Source organism: Drosophila erecta, unplaced genomic scaffold, assembly GCF_003286155.1.
Source record: "Drosophila erecta strain 14021-0224.00,06,07 unplaced genomic scaffold, DereRS2 tig00000021-arrow-pilon, whole genome shotgun sequence".
Classification (NCBI taxonomy): Eukaryota; Metazoa; Arthropoda; class Insecta; order Diptera; family Drosophilidae; genus Drosophila; species Drosophila erecta.
In genome coordinates, this window is record NW_020825198.1 from 24,557,814 (window position 1) to 24,577,393 (window position 19,580).

At 40.4% G+C, this 19,580-nt stretch overlaps 1 protein-coding gene across 1 annotated transcript; it reads left to right on the forward strand.

Moving 5' to 3' along the window:
- Positions 1–565: 565 nt before the first annotated feature.
- On the forward strand, positions 566–2,408 carry LOC26527068 (MICOS complex subunit Mic10). Its single transcript, XM_015158904.2, has 2 exons — positions 566–786; positions 2,216–2,408. Exons 1-2 carry the CDS (start codon positions 705–707, stop codon positions 2,350–2,352), a joined length of 219 nt encoding a protein of 72 aa, XP_015014390.1. The 5' UTR covers positions 566–704; the 3' UTR covers positions 2,353–2,408.
- The last annotated feature ends 17,172 nt before the right edge of the window (positions 2,409–19,580 follow it).

Genomic DNA, 19,580 nt, shown 5'->3' on the forward strand with positions numbered 1-19,580 from the left:
AAACGTGTGAACCACGACAATGTCAAAGTAATTTTGTCTTTTAAGTCGTTTTAATTTAAGTCTTTTTATGACTTTATAACGGTCTTATCTTTAATACATATGTACGTTAATAATTACATCTTACATCTCCAAACATTTTTGGACTTTAAATTTTGTAAATAGATCTCAAAAAAACTAATAAATAATTAGTCGAAACAAGATGGATGCCATATACGGCAATAGGAAGCTTATAAGGTATAAATAACTTCGAAACTGGTTTGCTGTGTTATTATTATCTATTAAAATTCTGACTGTTCGTAGGCTAACCAAAATTTAATATTGACAAATTTGTTTTCTGACTTACTATAGCAGCTATATCATATAGCCTTCCTTGTTTGATTAAATTATATATAGCCCAAAAATTGTTTCCCGAATTATAAAAGCGAATAATTAATGAATTGTAAAAAAAAAATTAAGGTATATATTTTCCACTTATATTTCGATTAATCAACATGGTAAATTTCAACTTCCCATAATTCCCTCTGCAAGGGTAGAAAATGAACCAGTGTTCATTTCTCCTCAGTTCCTCAATTGAGATATCATCACCGGTGCTAGCTTAACGCTAAGTGGTGGTTACATACTACTGTTATTTTGGATTGACCAATCCATGTTTGACTAAATATTTTCGGTGTTAATTGTTATTTGTAACAATTTTTCAGCAAAAAATGACTTCTCAGAATAATTTTAGCGAGGAACAAATAGGTAAAAGGTTGGATCGCTGCGTTTCTGATATATTAATAAAAGGATGTGAGTATAAACATTTACGTAACATATTTTGCATACAATTTGTACATACAAGATTTCAAATGTCATTTTTTTAATACCCCAGCAGAGGATATAAAATTATAATTTGGCTTGTTAGGACTTAAAATTTAGTATCGCATAATAAGACATGTATATTTTTCGGATACATGTGCTAAAGAACATGTAAAGTAAATGGTCAAATTTACAATATATGATCTTACATGTGTACACATACAGGGATCGACTGTCTCTGTATGCGTACAAGAGTGCGTTCTTTATCTGGGTTTTAAACAAAAATGCCCTGGCCTGGAGCCAGTTCTAAGGCCAGCATAACAAAATCGTGTGCAAAAATATCATATGGCGTTACGCATCTTGTTATTTGAATGTCTTTGATTTAAGACGTGTATTATATGTATGTCGTTAGATAGGCATTTTCAAATGCTATGTATATTTGCTATTGTAAATGTGTTATCTTAATACCACACAAGGAGGTAAAATTAGTTTAATGATTTTTTTGTTACTTAGGTCTCAAGAGTCACCAACTTCTTCCCTAGTTTTATAAAAATACATCTACATACATATGTATGTATTCTTTTTCTTCCTGCCCATTAGGAAGATTCTTGTGCTTTTATCACCGTTATTTCTGATCTAACGGTTTAAAAAACTGCATAAGTTTTTACAAGTACCATTTTCAGTTTGTACGCGTACTTTTTTTTGTGCCATATCCCATGAATTTGTACCTTTTTAATTTCTATAAAATAAGTTAAGTAGTTAAAGCTAAGAAAGCCCTCTGGTAATATTAATAATAAATGTGTTTATAACATAAAAAAGAAATGAAGTCGGCCATCAAAGTTATGCATTGAGTGTGTCCGCATACTTTTTCTGGCTACACTTGCCACTTATAACGGTACTAAAGTGAAGCGAACTACTTTTGGTCGTAGTATTGTTGAAAAATTAATCAAGTAGTGGGAAATGAAAAAACTCCAAAAACTTCTGATATAAAAAAAAAACAATCTATTGACGAGGGAAAAAAATAGTGACAGTCGCACAAGAACAGTCGCACCCTCAACTTATAAAAGGTCTGAGTGTCAACTTTTATGGCAAAAAACTTTTGCACCTAACTATATGAAAACACTAAAATTCACTCATTCGGTACGCTTACATAGAACGTTTTCGGGTGAACAAGTAAATATTTTTAGAAAGAGTGACGAGCGAATTATCGCTTTTGTTAAAAATATAATTTTTGTATAGAAGTCCTAAAGAGAAATTTAATCTTTGCGTACAATGACAAGAATGGGCTTTTTTTTAGTTAAATCCGAGCAACATTCAAAAAATGGGTGAATAGTCAACAACAAAAATAATTATGGAGCTCTGATACACAAATATTCAAATCCTTGAATTGAGATCGGATAAAGAAAATATTACTTTTCAGGTGGAGGCGTTATTGTTGGATCTGCTGTATCTTTGATAATTTTAAGGAGACGAGCATGGCCTGTATGGCTCGGAGCTGGATTTGGAATCGGCGCCGCTTATAGAACGTGTGAAAAGGATATAAACTCCTTGAAATAAATGTTGTTTCTTTTTAATTTAAATAAAAGATTTCATTGAGTAATGATAATAATATACTTTTTTGGTGTCAGCCTCAAAATCTCATTCTTCTAGGTGTCATCATTCTAGGTGTTTTAATTTAAATTAATTTCTGGATAAATCGAATATAATGATTATTATTCATAAGCATGTCGAGTTCCCCGACTATCAGATATCCGTTACTCAGCTAGTGGAAGTGCGAACGAGATATTTAAACATTTTCTGGAATATCGATAGAAATTTAAAAAAAAGGGAAAGAAAAACATTTTAGAAAACACTGGCGTATCTGCTGTGTAAAGGGTGTACAGGAAGGGTCAAAGTACACTTCCTTGTAGAACAGGCAGGCTGGAACGATAGTCTCTCACTGCCAACTCAAAGGTGCCGAAAAGCGAGAGCTTTAATTTTGTACAAAAGTCCCTCGTGCCATACTTTATCGAAGGCTTCCTTAACGTCGAGAAAGACTGCCACCGTGTAGAGCTTGGACTCAAAGCCGTTTATTACGTGATTGACGATGGGGTAAACTTGTTCCGGGCAACTATGTGATTTCCTGAAACCAAATTGATATTGAGGTATATAGCCTGATACCTGCGGCAGTTCCATCAATCGCATTAGCAGAATACGTTTAGGGTTTGCGTTGGAGGTTTGCCGACTTTGGGTATTATGACAATCCGTTCACGTTTTCATTTCTTAGAAAGTGCCCTAGTCCCAGCATGGCGTAATAAATTGTTACTAGGCCCAGGAAAGGAGTTGCGTTGAAGGTATTTGGCTGCATGATTGTCAATGTCGTCCGGTCCGGGTGTCTTCTTGAGTTGCGTTCTTTTGTTGCGTGAGGTATATATGCGAACAACGTGGTGGCCTTCTTTCTGCAGGCATTCGTTGATGTCTGCCGATGGAACACCGTGGTGAATATTACGCAAACCAATGCGGAAGGGCCGACCCTCTGGTAGCTGGTAGTGGTGAAAAAGTATACAGTGGGAGGAGTTACACTGTATAGTGCAGTCACCTGATATGACTCAAGTCATAGCCAGTTACCGTGCCTACTCTTAGGCCAAAATCGATGATCGGTCAACGATAAGCTACCATACAACATAAAGGATCGTATATAGCTACCATAAACCATGAAATAATAACTAAATGGGGTTGTGTGAACTTAGTTAAAAAGGCTAGTACCTCGCAGTCCCATAATTTGGGTCCTTACCGAGAAAAAAAAACTAAACGAGATGAACAGATGGAAGGTGTAAGTGCTGAAAATAATAATTAAAATTATAATTAAATACGTGTTTATTAGCGTGTAGAACATAAAGCCAAAAGAAAGTATCATCAGAGTTGGCATTTCTTCGTCTGGATAAATTGGTATACAAATTATTAAGATCCTGGTGGCCGCCGGAGGATCCCTCGCTGCGGTCTCCAATGATTTGCCTGTTGGCTGATGGTGTCCCTCGTGCAGGGAAGGGGGTGATAAATCCACTTGGAGATTTACGACGATTACGTTGGGAAGGTGACTGCCTTCCGTAATGCAACTGGCCCAGGGACTCAGATTGCTATGATCAAATATAAAATTAACGACAGAACGCCGGAGTTGTTGGTTCTTGAGCGATGGCTCTTTATTTTAAGAGTGTCCAAAACGAACTGCTTAAAGCTAACAAAGGAAAAAGCTTCATAGCGGCCTCTGCCAAAGTGCAGAGCTTTGCCGGCTATGCTCGAGCTTCCGGCCAAATGCTTGGTCAGCAATTTGACCGGTGCTGGTCAGCGGACGATCAGTCCGGTTAACTTAGTTAACTACTCTCCCCTCAAGATTGAGGCCGTCCTCGGCCGACCCTATTTTGGCGAGTACTTCCTTAAGTTGGGCTGTGGATTTCTTGACCCTAATGGCTCGTTGGCAGGTTAGGCCGATGCAGATGAGAGCGCAGAAAATTGCTCCTGCAATTAGCGCTATCTGACTTAGTCGGTATCCGTCGACGTCTTGTTCGAATTTCCTGATTTGCTCCAAATTCTTTTCACTCAAGCGGTGAAGGTATGGCAGGCTCAGGATCTCGTGTTTCATCGAGATATTAAGGACAGGAGAGTTAGCTACTCCCGGTGCCCTCTTCTGGACCATGTCGTGGTTTGTGAAGACGGTCTCATTGACCATGGCACTCACAATGAATGTTATTAGGTGCGTACCTTTAACGTGGATGGTTGTTCCATTATCCACACTCACGAGTGCTGGTCTATCATTGATGATAATAATTCCTTCATCGACGTAGGTGATAGGATGTAGGTCGCTCTGCTGCGTGTCGCAATGTGCCATGCCTCCAGCGTGGAGTTCTTGGGCACACGAGCTCACCGAAGATAACTGGCAAAACGTCGCCCCGGGTGATCTGGAGCAGTTCTTCACGGTACGGATTTCTCCATTGCATTCTGCCACCATATTGTTATCTAACCTCAACATTGTATCATGGTGGGCCACTGGGAAGACGGTGATCTTGTTACAGGCCATGACAATCTTGGAGAATTTTATAATGAAATGCAAAACGTTAAGGGATTGTAAAACTTTTACGGACGCAACGGACAGAATTTCCCTTATGGGGGTGTTGGTGGGCTCCTCGCCCCAAACATTCGCCAAATCTGCATGGTCCAGGAAAACTGGACTAACTACGTTTATTTTTGCGAGTGTGATTGTAAGCAAAAGGTTCTGAAGTTCCATGACAATGATTCTATTGCGTGTTAATAGCATTTCGTAAAGATGGCCTGTATCAATTTGCTTATTTTTGGAAATCTTTAAGAGTTGATTGACAGTGTCGGTAAGTTCGTTAATTCGAACTTGTGTTTTAGTATTAATTTCAATTTGGCTATTGTGTGCATCAATTAGTCTTGCTTCGGTGAACTTTATATTCTCAAAGTCTTCGGCGTCAGGTGTCCCTGCGACAACCTTCAACGCAGTTCCCAAGAAGTCTAGGCTCCTGGCCACTCTGTGATGGACGCTCAACGAGTCGAGCATGTCACGAAGGTGAGCGATGTCAATGCTCAGGAGCTTCTTCATATGGGATTCGGGGAACATATCAACCATCGTCAATCACTCGCCTATACTCGGAGAGGTTAGCAGAGTGTCTAACGTAGGCATATTCCTCCCATACTAAGACTTGGCCGTCGATGACGGGAATATAATTTGCGTGGGTGTAATCTGTGACGTGGGCCGATGCCACCGCCAAGAGACAAGGTAGAAGCGTTGGAAACGACCTGTAATATGTGTGGTTGATTAATAAATATACAGAATGGAGTTGCCCACCACCAATAGACGAATAAGCGGAAGTAAAGTAAACGTTAAAAAATTAGGCCGAGTGGCTATGGGAAGCGAAAAATATTGAAAACCTATGCCAAGTGGCTATGAATGACAAATAAAAAACTTATGCCAAGTGGCTATAGATGAAAAACAAAAGAAATAAAAAACATATGCCAAGTGGCTATAAATGAAAAGAATGAAAATAAAAAGAAACTCCGGGGGAAACCGCAACTGGGCTCTGTTCGGGTTACTTGAGGTTGTCTTTGTGGACCACCCTCCCTTTAATTAGGACTGTGGTCCCCAAGTCTGCCTCGATAGTTCTCTCCTCGCATAAGGGAGTGAGTTTGTTGCCTAGTCGTCTGTTTGACTTTACTAGGACTTTATCGCCGATCTGGAAGACTCTGTTCCGCCGAGAGGCGTTTTCTCGGTTTCTAGTCAAATTTTGGGCGTTTTTGATTTTTTTCCTGGAATCACTTTGTGGATCGTCCGGATCTGCCCGCATGACCTCGGCCGGTTTCTTGTTAATGACAGAGTGGATGGACTTGTTATATCTGGCTGTGGCTAGCAAGATCAACTCCACCGTGTCATTTATGCCTTTATCGATTTTTAGGCATCTAGCGAGCTCGACCAACGTGCTGTGGAAGCGTTCCATCCGTCCGTTGGAGACGCTATGGAGGGGCGGTGCATTCGAGATGCTGACGCCGAAATGGTTTTCCAGCATGGCCACTATTGTGTGCGATTTCAATGATGGTTCATTGTCGCAGTATATGGCTTTGGCTTTGGGGAAAACATTCATAAATTGTAGCAGGGGTGGTTTTAGATCCTCTATGGTTCTAGACTGGATCGGCTGCACCATGGCGAATTTCGAAAACTTGTCTACACAGGTGAGGAAGTATTTCCTATCCGTTGAGAAAATATCGATGTGCAATATTTCTCCTACGTGGCCCGGGATTGGTGTTTCACCGAGCTCCTGTTTCTTTGGATGCCTATCATATTTCGCCTTGGCGCAGGTTTTGCAATTGGCAGCTATCTCGCTCGCCAATTTAGTCATCTTGGGGAAGTAGTAGTCGGAGAGTGCCCGCTTCACATTCTCTTGGGCCGATCTGTGAGCTCTGTTGTGCTCTGCGGTGAGGATTTCTTTCCTCTCTTCAACCCACAGATCACAGTGGAAGGCATTCACACCATTAGGGATAATGGTGTTGGCAAGTTCCTCTGGCAAAGTCTGTTTGCACGAGAAGTTAATTGAGTGACGCCTCTTATTTCCAAATAGTATAAAAGTGCGTTTCCAAGGGGAGCGCGCCTCTTCTAAAATTATTTGGTTTTGGAAGCAATTTACGGGTTTGTCCGTAGACTCATCGTGTATGTGAGCGAGAGCTCACTGTGCGCTGTGGCCGCGCACGACTCAGGTTCCTGGTTTTCAACAACGTTGAGTTGTTGCCTCGAGAGGGCATCTGCAACGAGATTATTTTTTCCGGGCTTGTAAAACATTCTTGCGCCAGACTCATCGATGCGTGCTTTCCACCTCTTAATCTTGGCGTTCGGATTCGATTCCGATACCGCAAACGTCAAAGGTTGGTGGTCGGTAAAGATGTTTATTTCTTTGACCGCATACAGGTAGTGTCGCAATTTGGCTAGCGCCCAGACTATGGCTAATAGCTCCCTTTCATTGGTAGCGTAGTTAACCTGTCTGTCACACAATGTCCTAGAGATCATTGTAATGGGGCGTCCCTCTTGGGACAGCACTGCGCCAATGCCGTAGGCCGAAGCGTCTGTCGTTAGATCAAACGCTTTTTTGTAATCAGGGTATCTAAGGATGACGTCCTCAGACGCCAGAATGTTGCGAAGTTTCTCGAAGGCACGTTGCTGCGCTTCGGAAAATTCTACTTTGATACCCCTGGACCTGTGTCGGCTAACACTCCCGTTCTCGCCCTTCAGTATGTCTGAAATGGGCCTTGCTATTGATGCGAAATCTTTGATGAAGCATCGATAATAGCTGGCTAAGCCCAAGAATGGCCTCACCTCAAATACATTTTTGGGTTCTGGAAATTCCTTTATGGCCTTAACCTTTTCTGGATCAGTCGCCGCGCCATTGTTGGTGACGATGAAGCTCACGCTTTTCTTAAAGAAGCGTGACTTTTCCGCAGATACTCTCATGTTAGCATCGTACAGGCCCTTCAGAACCCAATCTACGTGCTTGACATGGGCATTTTCATCTTCTGAGAAGATGATGACATCATCAACGTAAACGTAGCAGAACTTGCCAATCTGCTCTCGCAAAATATCGTCAATTGTCCTCTGGAAGATGCTTGCAGCATTTCTGAGTCCGAATGGTAATCTTCGGAACTCATACTTCCCTCCGTTTACTGAGAATGATGTTTTCTCACGGTCGCGTTCGCCGAGCGTGATTTGGTGATAGCCAGACTTCAGATCGAGTGTCGTGAAGTACTTGGCCTTGCCGAGATTCCCCAATATCATTGAGATATTTGGCATGGGGTATCTGTCTGGTACAGTCCTCTCGTTCAGTTTGCGGAAGTCCAGTACCAAACGCATTTTTTTGTTGCCAGCTTCGTCGGTGCCCTTTTTGTCTACGACCCATATTGGGTTATTGTAGGGGGACTTCGACTTTTGGATTATGCCATTTTTCAGCAGCTCTTGAATCTCGCCGTTGACGAAGTCAGCTGCTCCCATGGGATATGGGTATAATTTGGCATAAATGGGCTCCTTGTCAACCGTCCGGATGGTTGCTACCACCGACGTATTGTAAGGAAGAGCCTCATTAGGATTAGCAAAAGCTTTTTTCCTATTCCCGAGCATTTTCAAAAATGCATCCTTGATTAAGGGCGGTGCATCCGAGCAATCTACGTTGGTAAAATTGACATCGGGGCAAGTGTGAAAGTCAATCTGCTCTGTTTCGGAGCCCCATTTGAGGTGGCCGGAATCTAGGCAAAGCGACGCGCCGGCCTGTTTTAATAGGTCTAGGCCAATGATCGCGTCGAAGGAGGTCAAATCTGGTAGTAAGAAAAAGGTAGCTTTAATGTTAAAAATAGACACAAAACATTTTTGTGATTGTAGTCACACCATGAATCGAATGGATTGCAAATGGGGACTCTACCGGGCGGACGCCTTTCAACCCCTTAAATGGTCGGATGAAATTTTTTGACGCACCCGTGTCAACTAGCAGTTTCATGTCAATCCCCGCTACTCTTCGTCTGATGACGGGTAGCAAGGACTTTCCCCTAAAAAATTGATGACATCTGAGTCATACTCTAAGATGGCATCATCGTCGACTTTAACCGCTGCACCGGAGGCTGCGGTGACATAAGCCTTGTCGGGATCATTCGAGGCCTGGGCCACATGGTTGATCCTTTGCCTTTTAGGTGGGACCGAGCGGCCAGATGTGGCCGGCTTCGATTTTGGGAAAGCCAAAGCCGGCGTGTTCCCTCGAGCCATTCGGTCGCTACGTGGAGCGGAGTGCACCTGTGTTCTATGTTGTTGCGGGTTCCTCCCGGCACTTCCCTGCGGCCCGGTTTGTGTGGGGGCCTGCTGGCGCTCCTGCACTTTGGGATACTGCCTGCGATCCCTATTTTCTTGGCTCTGTGCAAACGAAGTTGCGAAGGTATACCGCTCGTGGTTGGATTCCACTTCTTGCGCCAAGGCGAGGGCTGACGGCATGTCTTTTGGCTTTGCCGCGAACAGCACATCTGTGAGGTTGCGCCTGAGTCCCGAGACGAAAACTCTCAAAGCATCATCCCGGAACTTCTCACATAGAATCGCCGCTGCCGACGCTTCATAGGACATGGTTACCTTGTTGGTCAGCAAGGTGAGTTTTTTCTCAACCTCGTCATAATACTGAAGGAGTGTTAGGCTTCCCTGTCTGAGGGTGCCTAGTTCCTGTTCGATCACATGTATTGGGCGTTTGTCGCTGTATGTGAAATCGAGACGACTTATGATCGCATCGAAATTCAGTACGGTCCCAAAGGACGAAAGAACTGCATCGGCAGGGCCTTTAATTTTGCTCCTGATGATGACCACAGCCTGATAGTGTCGCGAACTATCCTCGTATTGTTTAAACATATGGTAAGCGGCATTTGCCGCTTGCCGCCAGGAGACGTATGTCTCCTGTGTCCCCATAAAGTCTGGAAGACATTTAACGGCATCCAATGTTTCGCTACAATTGACCTGTCCAGTGATAACTACTGGTTTGTAAACTTTAATCTTGGGAGTTTCAGTCTGCACCGGGGCAGTCCGTATGGCCGCGACCTGGCCGGCAAGCTCCTGAATTATATTACGCAATTCAGTCTCCCTGCGTTGACTGTCATTGACCTGATCTTGTAACGCTTTTATGAGGGTCTTAATTTGTTCCGTTTCGAGCGACATTTTATATGCAACAAATGCGTTAACTGGGGTATTTTTACGTACACATTTTTCTTTAGAATCGTCGCCTTCTGACTCTGAGTCGCTACCGAATGGTTTAGAATTCCTATACCGTAGGAATGAATTGCTCATGAGAAGCTGAGTATATAAACATTCAAGTCGTCTTGCCCATAGGGAGCACTAGTAAGGCGAGGGGACGCGGGGGCTGAGTCGGCGTTTAATAACATTGGCCGAGGGCTCGTTGAGCGGAGCCGTAGGTTCGTCCAGCAACGATAAGGTGAGGGGCTTGCGGGGAGCTTGCATCCGCGAAGCCAAACAAATACATAAATGACAAACAAATCGTAACAGCAAAGACAAAGAGATATATAAAAGGCAAAAAATTTCCACAGCAATGCATGCGCTGCTGTATCGGGTGTCGGGGCAACGATAGGAGGGCCCGAGACGGCTGTGGGGAGGGAACTCAAGTTCAAGTGGAACGACAGTGTCCAGACATATGCGGAAGTGGAACGAAATAATGCACACAATGTAAATTGTAAGTCAATAAATATCTGCGACAGTGTCAAAGAATAATTTAATCCGCACAGTCAATCAAAATTTAAAATTCCGTGTTTAAATTTCGTTACATTAATATAATTTAAATTCACAACACATACAAAGGTTAGGATTGTCATGGAAATACAGATTATTGTTTAGTGCACAAATATTTTTTTAAAACTTTATTTAAATGCAGCTGGGGTTTGGAGATAGGCGCTCACTTACATAATCTGTGTTTTGTGTGTGTTTAGTGGGTTTCCGTGGTTAGGCGCCAATTATTAAGATCCTGGTGGCCGCCGGAAGATCCCTCGCTGCGGTCTCCAATGATTTGCCTGTTGGCTGATGGTGTCCCTCGTGCAGGGAAGGGGGTGATAAATCCACTTGGAGATTTACGACGATTACGTTGGGAAGGTGACTGCCTTCCGTAATGCAACTGGCCTAGGGACTCAGATTGCTATGATCAAATATAAAATTAACGACAGAACGCCGGAGTTGTTGGTTCTTGAGCGATGGCTCTTTATTTTAAGAGTGTCCGAAACGAACTGCTTAAAGCTAACAAAGGAAAAAGCTTCATAGCGGCCTCTGCCAAAGTGCAGAGCTTTGCCGGCTATGCTCGAGCTTCCGGCCAAATGCTTGGTCAGCAATTTGACCGGTGCTGGTCAGCGGACGATCAGTCCGGTTTACTTAGTTAACTTACACACAGGGGCTCGTAAATATACATATTTATGTACATTATGTACATAATCGGATATGAATGTGAAGCAGACAATGACATGCCGCAGCTAAGTGACCTTGGTGTATTAGTAAGATGTAAGGAGTGCAACTGAAATAACAGAAAAATATGGGCGACCTTAAAAGATATATATTTTGCATTTTAAAAAAAGGACCATTGCTATACAAAGCTGATTTCGGCGAGGACAATGTCGACGACGAAAGCGATGGGGATAAAACGGGCAATGAAATCAGCAAAGACGAGACAGACAAAATCAGTTTAATTTTTGCAAAGCGATCGCTGCAAGGCTTTGCAAAGATGCTTGCCAACAGTAATTGGATAACGCTGAAAACTGTCCGTTAGCTATATAATTTTAAACCGCAACCAACAGTGAACATTCGAAGAGAAAGATTAAGAAGGGCACAAGTTTACAGGAATACGTTTTGCACATGAACAACTAATCTTTTAGATAAAACAATGAAAATAGTTCTCTGAATCAATACATCATCGGCATAATCGAATTGAGGATAGGTGTGGTAATAAAACAGTACTCCTCAATGCAAAAAAAAACTTATCGAACTTATGGAAATACTTAAGTGCCACGAGGTTATTTGCGTAAAATAGGAAGCCAACGATACCCGATAAAAAAGTGACGCCAAGAGTCTAGCAGTGCAGAAATGTTGCAACTGTTGTGCTAAATGCCAGACATCGTAAAATTGTAATAAGGTAGCAATGGCTTAAAGACGGTGTTTGTGGGGAGGACATCAATATGCCACACTTAGGGTTATAATAAGAACTCACAAATAGGTATATTAATGTATATGTATGCTCTGTTTTATTCCGGGATGCAGACTGCATAAGCGGAAGTTCGGCTTCAAAATCCAAGTCAAAATACAGCAGTATATTAGTTCGACGATCAACACGACAGATTACCAAATGCACTGGTTTTCAGCTCCATGCACTTAAAGAACAGATTCTTTAATGAAGACATTGAGGAGGACGGTTGTAAATTTACATCGTTCCACAATCACAACGGACAATTGCAGTTTCTGCGAGTACCTTTTGGTCTTTCCAATTCGCCAAGAGTATTCCCACATCATTTAAATGCTACCTTTAGTGTTATAACCAGTAAAACTATACCATACATTCATGATAAAATAATCTCTGCAGAAAATGAAGAAAAAGCTTTATGACACATCAAAGAACTTCCTAAGAGGTGTGTTTAAAAACTTAATTTCTTTAAAACTTGAATGAAGTATTTAGGCCACATAATCGAGAATCATTTGAAGCTGTAAAGTTTCCTTGTCTTAGTAGGATACTTCCGAATATATATTCTCAACTTTTAACAAAAAGCTAAACCTTTAACAGGCATGACAAAACTAGATGCGAATCACTCAAAACTGAGCTGCATATGGCGTTTATTTTTTTTTGTTTAGAAATCCCCAGACGATGATCATTGGCGATGATACTATATGAGTATCATCCTAAAAAAATATAAAGTTTTGTATCATTGGAAATCATTTCTAATGTGCTTTGCAATGGTATACCTTTCACTATTTTAAAAGTACGCTTTTTGATAAAACTGTGGAATCTTTAATTTCACACACTCGCTCACAAGCAATCTTGGAAGGGGGAGCGCATTAGCAGTCCTGAGAAAGGACGTGAAGGTAGGGGTGAGATTTCAGTTCGCGGGAGAGTTCCCTCTCTTATTTTCTCTGAAGATAACGTGAGGTCCGAACATTTGATGATAAATATTTTGAAATATCTTACAAACTGATTATCGGCCATGAATATGGATCAGTTCTTTAAATGCCTCAGTACTGCATTCTATAATTTCGTTCGAACTTGTTCGGGATACACACAATGTTTGTGTGGACTCAAACCATTTACTGTGAAATATTTTAATAACGAATTAAAAACATATATAACTACAACTAAAACATATATATATATATATATATAATATATATAAAAAAAAGGAAAAATGGAGTCATAAGTGGATTGTGATCTGTGCAGTTTGATTCTCATTACGCGAAGTGTTCAAAACCTAGTAAAGCCTGCGAGGTTTTGATGTTAAATTCTAAAATTGGGTGTGACCTATGCTCTAATCTAGTAAAAAATTATAAATTTGACGCTTGATTTCACTATCAACGCTGTGAAGGTCCCGAAATTCATAACACATTTTAATGGGTGGACGAAAACTGAATGATCTACCAAACCTATCAAAACATCAGGAGACCACCCTATGACATCAGATAAGTCTTTAAAAGGATTGAGGATGGAAGAGGATACAAAAGTATCTAAAACCCCAAAAAAAATCAAATCGACTTAAGAAGGGAACTTAAATGTCCTACATGCGGTGAAAAGTTCCAAGCATCCAGAGAACGTCAACATATGTTAACCGATATTCATAAAAATGCAGCGGGCCGAGAAGTTAAAAACAACGCTAATATCATATTGATACATCTAAAATTATAAATTGTATGATAGATTACAGAGCCATTGAATTTAACCTAAGTGTATATGGTACATACATAAAGCAAACAGATGAAGGAGTTACAGTGGAAACAATGAAGCACTTTGAAACTGCCTACAAATCTGAATACATAAATTAAGACATTATTGATGAGCTAAATTCGGACATAGATTGCTTACATACATTGAGCAGTGAATTCCAAAAAAAAAAGGCTCAGGCTGGGCTATTAAAAATTTCAATTATTTTGAAACTACAATAATAAAACTGTGGTGGGCTATGAGTGAGCCCTTACCCCTCTCAGGGTTTCCGTTTTTGGACAAAGAAGAAGTTGATTCATCTGATGGTAGTATAGGGTATATGCTAGAAGTTGATATAGATTACCCTGTCGATTGACACGATCTATATAATTATTTACCATTCTGTCATGAAAATAAAATTCTACCCTGAGGCAAGCAAATAAAGCTTTTTGCTGATTTAACCACTAAAAATGAATACATAATTCATTTAAAACAGCTTCAACTTTGCTTAGAAAATTATCTAATTGTTAGAAAAGTATAATTAGATTTTTGTCTTTTACGCAATCATGCTGGCTAAATATAAGGATATACAAATCAGAAAAAATTGGCTGCAAATGATTTGAAAAAAAATTCTTTTAAGCTAATGAACAATGCTGTTTACGGGAAAACAATGAAGAATGTAGCAAAGCGTCGTCAAGTAGCTACAGTTAAACATTATCAATCTGGACACAAATTTTCAGGTTTTAGACAGCGAATACCAAGAAATGATTTTCATTGCGTAGAAATATTTGGCTCAGATTTAGCAGCAATTGAGTCAATACCCTCCAAAATTATGTTTGATAAACCCACATAACGCAGTAAACCCAGTAACGTTTTTACATCTATCAAAATTGTTAATATGTGAATTTTATTATAACTTCCTTTTAAATAAAAGTCCAACGAAAATAATAGAATATACAGAATAATTTATATTATCTTCAGAAGAAGATCAAACAATAAGACACTTTGATACTTCTAACTATAAGCAAGAAAACCAATTTAATATAATACAGGCTTTTTTTAATTAACTTTAAACATATGTATCACCATTACTGTATATTTCATGATTCGAGTTTATAAATTATAGTAAATGTATAGTATACAAATAACTTAAACATATTATTTAATGAACAGCGAAGTGGAAGCTTGTTTTTTCGTATGTATTCTACAAATGGTATACAAATTGGGTAGTTGAGTTAAACTTTTTCCATTATCTATATCAATTATGTTTGTTGATAAATACTTGTTTAAAAAGTTTTTCTTAATTTCACCACGAACGAAAGTATTTCTTCAAGACATTTATACGAAATAGCTCCAGCTGACCATTCCAATCCGTTTATTTTCTGATGATTGAGATGTTGTTGCTAAAGAGTTTCATTATTCAATTCTTCAATGTTAATTGGCGGTTTGAAATGAAAGAAATTAGGTATGACTTTCATTAAGTAAAATAATGAAAGCTTCTCGAAAGACACAGGATCATAAAGACATTTTTCGTTTCGAATATTATGTTGGTCATAACTTAAAGTTGAAATGTGATCTGTCAACTTCTTGTAATTTTTCGGCCATGATTTGGATGCAGGAAAGTAAAAACAATTACGTTGGATTTAATAAAGAGGAATGGGTGCAACTGCTTACATATAAGAAATATATAAAGCTAAAGCTTGACCAGTATGACTTCCTGATGCCAAATACTATTATTAATCATCCTTGCATGCCTTCAATAAAGTGTAATTTTAGATTTAGGAAATCAGTTAAGCAGAATGTTTTTTTTAATTAATCAATATGGTAGCAAAATTGAGTTTGACTGTGAGTCCTGGAGATAATCATTTTTGTGCTGGAATTCCATATTACGACAACAGTTATTTATCTTTATCAAAAACATATAATTCCTAAGTGTGCATTCTTACAAGAGTTAGAATGGGCTGCACCAAGTACCAGGAGTATCTACAACGCTCCAGGCCCAAGAGTCGACTTGGAAGTAAAACCGAAGCACTGAGAGAAGCAGGCCGACTGCTACCCATCAAGGCGGCGTCTACTATGCAGCCGTAGCAAAGCAGCACCAGCAGCAGACCCAACAGCACTTTAACGACTGGAGCCGACTAAGGGCGACGAGAGAGCTTCTACAGCATCCGATGGACACCAATAACAACATCGAAGCCATCCTCAAGTCGCTGAGCGATAGCATCAACTCCCTCCGGGCGTTCCAAGCAAAACAGATGAAGATCATGATGATCTTGCTAAGGCAGCAGCAACAACAGACACAGAAGCAGGGGCAGGTTCTTAATCTGCTCACTGCCGTCCATGCACAGCAAGCCCCATAATGATGCCGCTGCGCATCCTAGTGTGGAACGTCGACGGCGTATCCACGAAGTTGCCTGAAGTGGAGTGCTTCGTACGACGTCATGAAATCGATGTTTTACTGCTCAGCGACACACTGCAAGGGGGCAGAGACACCCAAGTTATTCGGCTATGTAGCATACACTGCCAATGATCCAAGTGCTGGCAAATCTAGCCTAGCCCACTTCCCGCTAACACCAATAGCGGCCATCGAAACAGCACTTGGCCCTATAAGATTTGGAGCGGTATAATGCCCCGCGAGATTTGCATGGACTACTGACGAGTTCAAGGACATTCTGGAAGAGTTTCGGACTAGATTCATCGTTGCGGGCGATTGGAATGCGTCCCACTGGCTCTGCGGTGCAGGAAAGAGCAACCAAAGAGGCCTTGCACTAGCGAATCTTGTCCTAAACTCGGAGGTGAACTCGCTAGCAAAACAGAGGGACCAACAAGATAACCGTACGGCAGTAGAGGCTCTCCAGGCTACATTGATATTGCGCTGACAAGGAGTGTGCTAGGCATGCACGCTAGCATAAGTGCGGTTGTTGAGCTAAGCTCCGGCCACCTGCCTCTTCACTATCAAATGGCGTTGCACGAGGAAGGTGCCATTAGCCTACAGTAACGGGACATGGTGTGGGACCGACTTGGAACAAGCGGATGTATTCGCTGCGCACCTTGCCGAGCGATTTCAACCATTCAATCTTGCCAGCCTGCAACAAGTTGAAGAAACTCAGGACCAGTTGACCCAAGCGCTTCAAATAGATCCACCAATCACGCCGTTTGAACATTGCGAGATAGCCGATGTCATTGCGAACCAGAGTAACAACAGAGCATCAGGACAGGACGTGCGTCACCTACCTGGTATCCAGAACTTTGCAGATCGGTTCTCGGTATGGGCAAAGCGTTTGAACATCGGCATCAATAGCAGTAAATCCAACAACGTCTGCTATACTCTAAAGCGGAGAACGCCACCATCACCGGCTGCGAGTGGTTTTTGCGAAACACCACCCTGCACAGAGACCTCAAACTCGCGACGGTATTTGACGAGATAAACCGGCACTCAAGTCGATACCATGACAGGCTGGAGCGCCACAAAAATCGACTTGCCGGCGCTCTGAACAGATCTCGCCCACCAAGGAGGCTCAATAGAAGGCAACCGAGCGATAAGACAAAGTCTGCCCCAGATATAGTACAGGCAATGGAAACTGTTTTTAGAAATTGTAAATGTAGGCCCAAAAACATTCAGTCAGATCAAGGAACAATACATTTAATGCCAGTTTTAGAGAATTAATGAAAAAATGAATTAAACTGTTTTTAGAAATTGTAAATGTAGGCCCAAGATTTTTAATTAGGGAATTAATTAATGAAAAAATTTATAATTATCATACTTATATCTAAAAGCTTGTGAACGCTTCAAACGAACTCTAAAAAATCGTATGTGGAAAATGTTTAGTATGAAGGGTGACTAAAAATAGATTCAAACAATCAAATTTCTTGCAGATCAATATAATAATTCTTCATCTTATCATTATAAAATGAACCTGTGGATGTGTGTGCTAAAAAGTTAATTTTAAAATCAGTATATAATATACCTAAAATATTCTCAAAACATAAATTTTCAGTAGGGGATTTCGCTATAATAAATAAATAAAAGGGAGTATTTATGAAGGGATATGTCCCTAATTGGACTACAGAAGTTTTAAAAGCTTTAAAAGTTAAGTCTACAGCGCCTGTAACGTAAGAAATAGAATATTATTTGAGTCATATTCAAAGATCGTTTTATGAATAATAATAAAAGACTATAAAATAATTTCAAATTTAAGTTGTTTTTGTTTATTTACATTTCCGTATTTTTTGTAATGTACAAATGTATACAATAATTTAATAATTTAATAATTAGTGACTTCACTGCTAATTATATTATCTATATTTTAATGACCGTGTGCTAAAGTGTTAAAACTATCTTATAAAATATGTATACCTGTTATCACCCTTATAGTTAAGACTAATTGTATTTACAATTTCTCTATAAAGAATGTGAGACCTACTACAAATTACTCTCTGTGAACCATAAAATGTGTTTTTATAGTTAATAAATTAGATATAATCTACATGATTCAGCTTCTTAATAACATATTTTTTTACACCATTAATTTTTTTAATACATTCGGGGTCATTTCCTTCTCCATCAACTAAAAAAGAGCATGCCTTTGTCTTAAGTACCGCAAAAGAATTCATTACATTACCGGCATGTTCAGCTTTCATTTTTCCTGGTTCATTATTATTAGCCTGTATTATATAAATAACTAATAAATAAATATTATGGGCAAGGCTAGATTTGCCAGCACTTGGATCATTGGCAGTGTATGCTACATAGCCGAATAACTTGGGTGTCTCTGCCCCCTTGCAGTGTGTCGCTGAGCAGTAAAACATCGATTTCATGACGTCGTACGAAGCACTCCACTTCAGGCAACTTCGTGGATACGCCGTCGACGTTCCACACTAGGATGCGCAGCGGCATCATTATGGGGCTTGCTGTGCATGGACGGCAGTGAGCAGATTAAGAACCTGCCCCTGCTTCTGTGTCTGTTGTTGCTGCTGCCTTAGCAAGATCATCATGATCTTCATCTGTTTTGCTTGGAACGCCCGGAGGGAGTTGATGCTATCGCTCAGCGACTTGAGGATGGCTTCGATGTTGTTATTGGTGTCCATCGGATGCTGTAGAAGCTCTCTGGTCGCCCTTAGTCGGCTCCAGTCGTTAAAGTGCTGTTGGGTCTGCTGCTGGTGCTGCTTTGCTACGGCTGCATAGTAGACGCCGCCTTGATGGGTAGCAGTCGGCCTGCTTCTCTCAGTGCTTCGGTTTTACTTCCAAGTCGACTCTTGGGCCTGGAGCGTTGTAGATACTCCTGGTACTTGGTGCAGCCCATTCTAACTCTTGTAAGAATGCACACTTAGGAATTATATGTTTTTGATAAAGATAAATAACTGTTGTCGTAATATGGAATTCCAGCACAAAAATGATTATCTCCAGGACTCACAGTCAAACTCAATTTTGCTACCATATTGATTAATTAAAAAAAACATTCGGCTTAACTGATTTCCTAAATCTAAAATTACACTTTATTGAAGGCATGCAAGGATGATTAATAATAGTATTTGGCATCAGGAAGTCATACTGGTCAAGCTTTAGCTTTATATATTTCTTATATGTAAGCAGTTGCACCCATTCCTCTTTATTAAATCCAACGTAATTGTTTTTACTTTCCTGCATCCAAATCATGGCCGAAAAATTACAAGAAGTTGACAGATCACATTTCAACTTTAAGTTATGACCAACATAATATTCGATACGAAAAATGTCTTTATGATCCTGTGTCTTTCGAGAAGCTTTCATTATTTTACTTAATGAAAGTCATACCTAATTTCTTTCATTTCAAACCGCCAATTAACATTGAAGAA